The sequence below is a fragment of the Sinocyclocheilus grahami genome, unplaced genomic scaffold, assembly GCF_001515645.1.
Source record: "Sinocyclocheilus grahami isolate Dianchi unplaced genomic scaffold, SAMN03320097.WGS_v1.1 scaffold50.1, whole genome shotgun sequence".
Lineage (NCBI taxonomy): Eukaryota > Metazoa > Chordata > Actinopteri > Cypriniformes > Cyprinidae > Sinocyclocheilus > Sinocyclocheilus grahami.
In genome coordinates this window covers 2,286,364-2,297,827 of record NW_015505229.1, presented here as the reverse complement: position 1 = coordinate 2,297,827, position 11,464 = coordinate 2,286,364, and the positions used below count along the sequence as shown (strand labels likewise).

At 37.3% G+C, this 11,464-nt stretch overlaps 1 protein-coding gene across 1 annotated transcript in view; it reads left to right on the top strand.

Annotated features, from left to right (window-relative positions):
- The first annotated feature begins 2,805 nt into the window (after positions 1–2,805).
- LOC107583147 (septin-7-like) overlaps positions 2,806–11,464 on the top strand; it is a 32,846-nt gene continuing 24,187 nt past the window's right edge. Inside the window, exons 1-7 of the mRNA XM_016269261.1 lie at positions 2,806–2,852; positions 5,480–5,644; positions 5,837–5,971; positions 7,319–7,436; positions 7,538–7,630; positions 8,527–8,623; positions 9,025–9,036. Of these exons, the coding sequence (XP_016124747.1) occupies positions 2,806–2,852; positions 5,480–5,644; positions 5,837–5,971; positions 7,319–7,436; positions 7,538–7,630; positions 8,527–8,623; positions 9,025–9,036 (667 nt within the window). The remainder of the gene's footprint in view (positions 2,853–5,479; positions 5,645–5,836; positions 5,972–7,318; positions 7,437–7,537; positions 7,631–8,526; positions 8,624–9,024; positions 9,037–11,464) is intronic.

Genomic DNA, 11,464 nt, shown 5'->3' with positions numbered 1-11,464 from the left:
GCGTTAAATATCGCATGCGATTTATCGTGCAGCCCTAGTTTTATCTTTGGTGTATTTTTTACAGTGGTAAAAACAGTACTATTGTGAAATATGTTTAAATGTTTTAAAATAATGAAACCGTTGTGCTGCTTTTGTGGAAACCTTGATTGTTTTCATTTATTTATTTATTTATTTTTCAGGATTCTTTTAACAACAAAGATTGAAAAGAACAACATTTATTTGAGATCGAAATCTTTTGTAACATTCCAAATGTCTTTACTGTCACTTTTGATCACTTTTAATGCATCCTTTTTTAATAAAAATTAATTTCTTTCAAAAATGGTCTTACTGGTGATGCCAGAGATTTGAATGTTACTGTATGTGTATATACCAAATTTTAACCATATTTACCATATAACCATATTTGCTCACAATTTACTACAAATAATACCACAGTAATTTGTTCATTTCTCATCCAAAATACTTTTTTAAAGTTTTCTTTTGTAAAATCACCAAACCCAGTGTGCATTTGAGGTGTCTAATTGTCCCTTTAGTCACTGTCATCTTCAGCATTTTTATGAAAATGATTCTAAATCATTGCAAAACAATGTAATTATATCCAATTGACTTGTGACCAAATTGCAGAATTCATGACATCTTGCATGATTTATTAAAGAACTTTAATATCTGTACTGTACACTCAGTGGTGAAATGTAGCTTAATGTTGCATTATGGAAAGTGATGTTCTCTAATCAGAACATGTAAATTATGCTTTAGGTCTCTGAATCTGTAAATCCTGGTGTAGGTTCACAAGCCCAGTAAAATCATGTGGAAGGTGTATCTTAGCCAGAGTTCCCTGAAGTGTCCATGTGGTTGACAACATACCAACTTTCAGTTGTTTGAAGACTTCTATGAATGAGCAAAGTGCACCATTCGAGTTGGACTGTGCTGCCTAACTGACCCATTCAGCTGTGCAACCCTCTGTATAATGCAGAATACAGAGCTGTTTTCTTGCATTCACCCACTGTTGTGCTGCAGGAACTAATTTTTCGTCTGTCTGAGGTGATCTTGTGGATGAAACTGGTTTGCATGGCTCTATCGGCAAGTAAACAAATCCAGTATGTGTTATCCATGGTTTGCATTTTTTAATTTTTAAGTTCTTCTTGTTAGATTAGCTGCATGGCTATGAGGACGGATCAGGGCTTATTGCATTAATCACACTCTCACACCAAAAATTCAATTTTGCCTCATCAAGATCAAGTCAACCAACAATCAAGTGCATTGAGACAGCTGGAGTGCAGAGCACCAAGCAGGCTCAAGCAATCACAAACATATTCCTGCCTTCTGAAGGTCCCAGGCCAGAGCAAATGCTCCCAGACTTCCCAGAGGAAAGAGACAGCAGAGTTTTGACCTTATATGGATTTGATAAACAAGGCGAGAACAGATGCTGAGGCTGGAACATCAGAAATGGGGGAGGATACACTGAAAAGAGCTTGCGGTATGGTGGAGTGTCTCAATTGGAGTGTTTTTTGAAGAGGATGGGAGGGGCAATATGAAGGGGTCTAGATTTTTCTGGAGGCAAGTAGGGTTCAGTAGAAGGTCAAGAATTTTCCCACGAAACCCAACACCCGGCAATGACTTTCCCACCACCCTTGAGATGGGACATGTTCCGAGGCGTCCCAGCCCTTTCTGGTGTTTTAAGTGCAGGCACTCTCAGTTCTCCTTTATCTTGATGAACAAACTCTGTCATTGTTGACATCAAGCCTAAGTTCACTGTTGATGTTCGGACTTTGGTCAGGTTTGTATGAAATGACATGTCCTTTCTGAAGCAAGTTATTTCACTTGAAAAAGCTATCCAGGATGTCCAGTTCTGCTCCTGAAGCCACTATCCTGCAGAGTTGAGCTCCAGTCATAATTAAAAACACATGAACCAGTTAATCAAGGTCTTCAGGATTACTAGAAACTTAAAGGCAAGTGTGTTAGAGCTAAACTCTGCCAGATATTGGCCCTCCAGGAGCAGGATTAGACACCCTCGCATTAATGTCAAATCACTAATAAAATCTGACTGATATCATAACTGGTCCATCATTACTGGTATCATAACTGGTCCAGCAAATGCATGTGTCACTTGTTGCTGCCTTGTCAAACCCTGTCCCCAGTGACGTCCTATATCCTTGGTGTCCTCTTCCAAGTCCACACTTTAATGATGTAATGCCACATAGACTATCAGGATTCAAGTCGGCTGTGAAGATAGCATCATTGAATGCTCCTGAAACCTAAAATGACAAATGGGACACCCTCCGGCCTCATGGACTTCACATACACAGGACAGGGTACAGGCCTTCAAATATGGCAATTTATTTCCACTTATTTGCTTATTGAGTAGCCCGTGTTCTCATGATATTGTATCTGGTCACATGGTTCAAAGTTTGGTGGGTGCCTGTTTAGGGTTATTTGCTTTTCTCACCGTTGTGCAGAAACTGACCAAACACAACCTCCAAATCATCTTACAGTCTGAATCCAGCAACTGTGGCATCTGTCACCCAACATCTAAACAAATCCATTTTCGTTTAGAAAGATGAAGTAAAACCAGGGGACATTGCTTGCTCCCTCTGGAAGTGAATAGAAGATTCTTCCAAGGCGGCACCTCTTTGTTTTTACCACAAACTACTCACGTTTTACCTGGATTTCACAAATGAAATCTCTGACATTTTAAAATTTTCCCCTGTCCATGCTTTCCTCTTCAGACCCCATTTAACCTTCTCTGGCGCTTTCCCTGGTGGCAGGATGCTTTCCGCCATACACTTTGTCTTGAGCTATTCCACCATGAATGCCCGTGATATAAATTTGTCAGCCTGGCCAAAGGCCATGTGGTGATGTGTGGCTGTCTGGTCCTCTGTGGTCACTTTAGTCAGGACATAGAGTCAGCGGCGAGAGTATTTATATTCTGAAAACAATCTGCAGTGTTTGTCAAAGCAGCCACACAAGGGCCACTCTGGTTGCGTCGAATGAAAGTCTTGACATTTTTGTGGCTTTGTGTTTCTACATTTGAATTTATTTCTGTTTCTGTGTTGTTGCAAAATGAAGTGGCCTGATCACATGAGCAAGAATAGAAGGGTTTTATCCACTTCTCTTTCTTCTATTTCCTTAATTTTTTCTTTCTCTCACTTAAGTCTCTCCTTTTTCTCCTTCCCACTCTCTCCTCTTTTTGAAGAACTAAGAAAGGTTGTGGTTGTTTTTGCTATTGAGAAAAAGTGCATGCGTGAATGAGAGTGCAATGCAGTTTTCGAAAAAGAGGGTCAGCCAAAAATAACCAGGCTTGTGAGGATAAGCCGGTTTTTACTGAAAGCAGCTGAAATAATTTCAGGAGATGATGAAGTTGAATCATAGTGACATTGGAGATGACTATTTCAGTGTCTTACCTTGGTGTCAAACACTGGCCAAACCTAGAATGCAATTAATGCACATGATAAAAAAAAATGTAGAAGATGGCGCAGAAACTCTTGCGAGACCACATTTGTTGCTAGCAAGAGGAAGGATGACGATTTATTACTTGACGTCATTTTAAAAACATGAACTTGTTTATCTGTAGCAGCAATGAATTTAAATGTGCAACTTTTAAAGGGATCATTTGATGCGATTTCAAGTTTTCCTTTCTCTTTGGAGTGTTACAAGCTGTTCGTGAATAGATAAGATCCCTAAAGTTGTAAAGACTAAAGTCTCAAACCCAAAGAGATATTCTTTATAAAAGTTAAGACTCGTCCATGCCCTCCTAAAACGCCTCGTTTAAACACGCCCCCACATGTCTACGTCACTGTGTGGGAAGATTTACATAACACCTCCAAAATGTTCACGCAAAGAAAGGCGGAGGAATTTTTATTCTCGCTGTAGTCCCGCCGCCGCCATGTCGTGGAGACACTGTGTGTTTCATTGCAAAAGCGAAACTACTTTGTTTGGCCTTCCAAAAGAGGACACAACTAGAAATCAGCGGTTAAGTTGTATTTACAACACTGTTCCAGAACAGTTCAAACCAAATATTCAGATGTGTGCAGCGCATTTTACGGAGTCTCTGTGGCGGCCAAAAAACCACACTATGAAGTGGGCTGATGGCTCAGTGTGCATTGTCCTATATGCAAAGTTTCAAGGGGTCATATGATGCAATTTCAAGTTTTCCTTTCTCTTTGGAGTGTTACAAGCTGTTCGTGAATAGATAAGATCCCTAAAGTTGTAAAGACTAAAGTCTCAAACCCAAAGAGATATTCTTTATAAAAGTTAAGACTCGTCCATGCCCTCCTAAAACGCCTCGTTTAAACACGCCCCCACATGTCTACGTCACTGTGTGGGAAGATTTACATAACACCGCCAAAATGTTCACGCAAAGAAAGGCGGAGGAATTTTTATTCTCGCTGTAGTCCCGCCGCCGCCATGTCGTGGAGACGCTGTGTGTTTCATTGCAAAAGCGAAACTACTTTGTTTGGCCTTCCAAAAGAGGACACAACTAGAAATCAGCGGTTAAGTTGTATTTACAACACTGTTCCAGAACAGTTCAAACCAAATATTCAGATGTGTGCAGCGCATTTTACGGAGTTTCCTGAACCTGGGAGAGTAGCCTACAATGCCAGCTGTTCTGACTCACAGCTTGTAAGTACGTTTTCATATTTAAAGAATTTGCCACTGACTATTCAAACACGAGTTTTGAGCAGTGTAGAGTTAGCACTGCTTCTTTGTAATTTTTCCGATCACAAATGCAGACATGGTTTTAGGTTTACGCGGTGTGATGCAACACAACGCGTTAAAAGACCATAGAAGTCATTATAATCAGTAATTACATCCCAACTGGATGCTACAAATTCCTCGTTTATAATGGGTTTTTATTGTTTTTGTCTTGTCGCACTGGGATATGGCATCACAGTATGGTAAGGGGCGTAACATTTCCGTCACACGCTTGAGGTATTCGGCCAATCACAACGCACTGGTTCGCTGACCAATCAGAGCACACCTCGCTTTTCAGTACGATGAGCTTTGTAAAAATCAAAGCATTTCAGAAAGGCGGGGCATAGAGGAGAAACAATAATGTACAGTATGTGGACAATAATGTTTTTTTAACCTTAAACTGCATAAACACATTTCATTACACCAAATACACAAAATAATGTTCTTTTTTAGCAACGTCATATGACCCCTTTAATAAAATGGTTGATCTCAGTATTTGTTGGACAACTAGCTGACCACGTTACCTTGTAAATGCCTATTGGTTATTAGCATCTTTTGTATGACATGTACAGCTATAGAGTCAGAGGCTAGGCTACAGAGTCCAGGCTACAGAGTCCATCAGTGTTTATGTTCTAGGGTCGTCTATGACATTTTGGTTTGATGCAAATGCAAAAGTACACATTTTTATGTACAAACCAGTATTAACCTGTCCACTCACATGGGCGTTTGTGGTTTAGAGTTAGTTAGCAATGATGTTGTGTCCGTGACATGAATCTGGAACAAACAGGCAAGGCTGCTGTCCCAGGCTAAGTCACATATCCTGTGGTGACAACTTGTGGTCCTGCTTTCAGGTGGAACAGTCCAAAGTGCTGATAAAGGAGGGGGGCGTCCAGCTCACTTTGACCATCGTAGACACACCAGGCTTTGGAGATGCAGTGGACAACAGCAACTGGTGAGTTTAAGAGTTTTGGGGACATTTCAGATTCTTGGATAGGCAAATAACCTCCATTATAGTCAAAAGGTAAAATCATGTTGGGTGTTATATATGATGGTTTAAATCCACTTTTACAGACTGTGATGCAGTGACTTCTCAGTCTTTGCATATCACTTTGCCTTTCATTTCTCCTCATCCTCTTTCTTTCAGCTGGCAGCCCGTCATCAACTACATCGACAGTAAGTTTGAAGACTTCCTGAATGCTGAATCCCGCGTAAACAGGAGGCAGATGCCTGACAACAGGGTGCACTGCTGCTTGTACTTCATCGCCCCCTCTGGTCACGGGTAGGTACTGCACACTCTACAAACGAATCCTGGCATGAGTCAACCAGCTTAAAATAGAAGCACCACACACACACATGTCCTGATTTACACATTTTGCACTTTGTTCAGGAGTGGGATGATGTTTGGAATTTTCTACATGAATACGGTACGATTGTACTATGAAGGCATCAGTGCATTGATTTAAATGCATTAGTGGGTGAAATGGAGAGACAGAGGACATATGAGCATAGATGGAGATGCACACTACCCACGCCCAGATCCAAATGCCTTACATAATGCCTACTAAACTGGGCTTGACGTATGATGGGCGTTGATTGGTTTATTTTTGAAAATGATTCGCTTATTATTTGGCTCAATTTTGCTCAAGATTATGATTTTTTTTCTTTGTCAGAAATGAGATTTGTGATAAAATATTAAGTGTTTTTATATTTTACTTTATTTGTTTTGGGGAAAATTTCTTGCAGGATCTTTTCAATGACGTTTTCTGTTGTTTTGTGATTTAATGACTTTAATATGAGGGAAAATCCACTATAAAATCTCTGTAGTGCTTTATACTTCATAAGTATGTAGTTTATCATCTATACTCTCTGAATAGAAAAACAAAGGACCGTTTACTTTTATGTTTGCATTCAGTGTAGTGTGACCCCCATACCCCTGTGTCTACAAACAGCTATTTTCTTGTGTGCCCTTTTTGAGACGCCATCACGAAGCAACATTCATATCTCTGTGACCTTTGTGTTGCATCTTCAGTCTTGACATTCCTGAAATGTATAAACGGCCCCTCAGCTGGCCCCCAAAGTCACAAAAACACACACAGAAACCCTGCTTAATGTAAGAATTATAGGGGGAATTATAGGCACACACCTATATTTTATTTATTTACTTGCTTAATTATTTATCTATTTATTTAGTTACATATTTGTGACCCTGGACCCCAAAAGCAGTCATAAGTGTCAGTTTTTTGGAATGATTTTTGGCATAAAAGAAAAATCAATCATTTTGACCCATACAATGTATTTTTGGCTATTGCTACAAATATACCCCAGCGACTTAAGACTGGTTTTGTGGTCCAGGGTCACATTTACTAATTAATTTATTTTTAATTAATACTTTTTTTTTTTTACTTATGTTTAATTACTTTACTTATTTTTACTTTATATATTTATTTTTAATAATTGAATTTATTTTAGTATTTTTTTTACTTTCAGTACTGCACTGTATGTACTGTGTCTTGTTATACAATTTAGTTTATTTAATTTAGTAATCTAAATATGTTAGCAACACAAGCTCACAAGACAAGTGTAAACTGTTAGACACAATTCACTTGTATTCTGAATCTTTTTTCAGACTGAAGCCTCTTGATATTGAGTTCATGAAGCGTCTTCATGACAAAGTCAATGTCATCCCCCTCATCGCCAAGGCTGATACTCTCACGCCAGAGGAGTGCCAACTGTTCAAAAAACAGGTGTGTGTGTGTTAACGTGGGATTTTACATTCTTCAGGTGATGATTTGCATTTTACAATTTTTCTCAAGCACTACACATTCTACTGTTCTCTCATCATTAGATTATGAAGGAGATCCAGGAGCACAAAATCAAGATCTATGAGTTTCCTGACACAGAGGATGATGAGGACAGCAAACTGATCCGAAAGATAAAGGTAAAGAGTCAGTCCATTTGCTTAATACGAAGCACTAAAAGAAACCGTACATAGTCAGATGTACAGCAGATAATTACAGACGACATTAGTTTATTCATTATGAACTAAAAATGAACACCAGTATATTTATAAACTAACATTAACAAAGATTCAGGATTTCCCTGACTGTGAGACCCTTAAATTTAGTTGATGTTAGTTTATAAATATGCTAAAAGATGTATATATAATTTGTGCATTTACATTTTATATATATATACTTACTTTTTTTTATATATGTAATAATATCTACAGTATAATATTTATTATAAAAATGTATAATTTTTAAATGGACATTTTCTAGCCCTGGAAAAGTAATTGCAATGTCTTGAATGAATATAAATTTCTAATTATCCTCTGAAATATTTAATCTGTTAGAAATAGATTTTTGCAAGGACATTTTTCTTTACGATTATAAATGTATTTATATAAAATCTTGGTTAACTGGAAGTTGTCCATAGTCTAACTATGGAAAAGTCATAGTAATTAATGATTGACCGTGAGAATCCTGAAGATCCTGTAAAAAATAGTTTGGATCAGCTGTTAACACATAGTCTTATTATGAAACTTTACATAAATCTTACATTTTGAATCTTGACAGCAGAAAAACAATAGGAAATGTTTTTGTCTTTAAAGTCTGAAATTATCCCAACAGCATCCACAATGTTGTTTGTTTCTCTAGGTTAGCTTGAGGTTATTATTGACGACATGCAAACTGCCACAGAACCAGTTTAGTTGACAGACCCGTCTGTGGCGCTGAAGTTCAATGAGAATCTACATCAGACCCCCCGTGTCTGTTCACTTTCACTGTGTGCGGTCGATACAGGCTCACTTTAATTAACTGTGGTTTGTACCAACAGGAGAAGATGCCTCTGGCAGTGGTTGGTAGCAATGTGGTGATCGAAGTAAATGGCAGGAAGGTTAGAGGGCGTCAGTACCCCTGGGGTGTGGCAGAAGGTACGTGCTGCATCAGCATGACCCATATGAGTTCGTTATGAGGACTGTACCATTTCTAAAGAAAACAGGGGTGTTCCAGTGCATGTGAAACAAGTGCATGGGCTTGCTGGACGATTTGTCTCTCAGGTCGAATGTCCAACCTGAGGGATTCTGGAAAAGGGAGGGTGACGAGGTGTAAGGTTTTCCAGAAAGAAAGATAGGCCCCAAATGACTTATTGTGGTTTTACTTTCCCCACATTTCTTTCTTTACAAAGCTCTCCTCCCTGAAAACTTTTTCATTTGGATTTGTTGTTGTGTGGTGAGCGAGTGTGTCTTTTTTTTTTTTTTTCTCTCTGTTGTTTACGTATCATTCTTTCTTTTCTCTTTTTTTCTTTCTGTCTGCTCTTTTCCATGACTGACAGAGGGCATTATTGGTAAACAAATCCATTTTTCATTTATACGCTCTTCGTTAAGGCCCCCCCCTCCCCTCCCCTCCCTCTTTCACCTTTTTGCTGCTCAGAATCTTTGCTGATTGTCAGATTTGTGCTCTACAAATAGTCATGGAGAAACCTATAAGCTGCAGCCCTCATAGAAAATAGAGCAGCACTGCTCTCTAACATGTTTATACTAGGATCTTAATTATCCTTTATGTAGGGCTGGACGATATAGCTAAAAAATTATATTTCAATATTTGAGATATAACTCCTCATTTGAGAGTTTTGCTAGTATTTGATATGTATAAAGGGATCAGAAAGTGTGAGACTAATGAATGCTTTTGTTGTGATTAAAAAGTATATATTATTATTTAGTATATATTACACAAGTAAAATAAACTAAAAAAATATATATATATTTTTAAACTTCATTGTGTTATTATTGCATAATATATTTTAATTCGGGTTTTTGAAAACTATGTGTGTGTATATAATATACATGCATAATATATAATGTGTAGTGTGTGACCAACAGGAAATGCATTTCTGATTTAAGAAAAAATATAATTTACTAAGTATTAAAAAACTCTAATTACATAATACAAATAATATAATATGATATCATTTTGTATCACATACTGTATATATTTTTGTTTTGTTGTATATTGTTGCATAATAAGTTGTAATGTTTAAAAAATATATGATCATATGTATGTGTGTGTGTGTGTGTGTGTATAATTACAAATGACTTTATACAATAACATAATAATATATAATAAACGATTGAAAAGATTTTTATAAAAAGTATTTTTCCCCCCCAAAAAATAATATTTTTTTCCTAAATGACCACATGAAAAAAATATATATTCCATGATGAGTATATTTACTAATGTGGCATTATTAATAAGCAGATATTTTGTGACTCATAGATGAGGAGGGAACACAGAGCTTAATAAACTCTAAAGTCTAATAAACATAATTGGCCAAATTAAAGTTTACCTAAATATTTATGATGTTTCTTAATTTGATTTGCCAACAAAATCATTGCAAATGCATCATAAATATTTGATATATCGCCCAGCCCTACTCTTATGTTTAAACAAAACCTTGCATCCAGACATGCATGCCTCCCATTACTTATTTCCAACCCCCATTATGGATTTAAATACATTGATGGGTACAAAATGTACCCCTGAGGTCAAAACATTTCTTTTCATCCTTTACATACATATTTTTTTTATTATAGTACATTGACATCATCATTTATAATAGTTTCTGCCTCAGAACTCTGATACAGGGTTGACTGAGTGCTGATATTTCCATTCTAACCTCTGGTCAACACTGTCCTAACATATGATGTAATATAAGGGACGCCGTTTTGGGGCACCATCTATACCTGTCAGCATCAGGAGATTTCTGTCCCATCAAAGAGGAAATTACAAATCTCATGATCCCTTTAGACGTATGACTGCACCCCCTGCCCCTTCTCCTAGCTCCATTTGGCTGGTCTATCTGCTTGTCATCGCTATGCCATGTAACCCCTCCAACGACACACCATTTTTAGTTGTAGTAGCCCATGAATCACAGGTTGAGTGGGGGTTCCCACAGGAGTGACTTTAGTCCCGCCCCTCCAACTGCTCTCTCACAGGTAGGTGGTTGTAGCAGATGATTGACACATGGGGTGGTCAATCAGCATGAGTTCTCCTTGTAGGTAAGATGCTCGCTTGGTAAAGCATCGTAGGGCTCTATAACTGCTGTAACGGTGCAGAAGATGTTTCATCCTTTAACCATCTTTCAGAAAACAGTGTCTCTGGTCCTTTTCCAGAATACCATGTGATGACAACGATGTTTGATCATACATACCTGTGTATGATCACATAACAGTGATTATGTGAACTGCTAACCTGCTGTTTATTTTTGTGACTGTTTAACCCTTTGACATATTCAGTTTCGATGTCTAATTACTAAATTGTGTTTTTCTTTTAATTGACAACCATCTGACCTGTGTCTCTTGATTTTTCATTTGTCTGATATTGATTGATTAATTTTGTGCAACCTCATTGTCTGATCCTGTTTGCTTTTAAATGTAGAATGTCACTGTATTATGTTTGTTTTTAAAAATATTTTTTAAAAATTAGGGATGCACTGATTAAAATTATCTCTTGATATGATAGGCCCAATAATTATTTTCTTGTTATAGCTGATAATTGATAAATGGCTAGCGGTCGAATTCTATATATATATATATATATTTTTTTTTTTTAATAAATTAATAATAAATACAGAAAGCTTAAAATGTTTAAAATGCTACAAGTGGTTGTAGGCACCACAACATTATAATAAAAATTATTCATTATTTTCATGTTATGGCCGATAATTGATAAATTGGCTAGTGGTCAAATTCTATATTATTTAAAAAAAAAAAAAA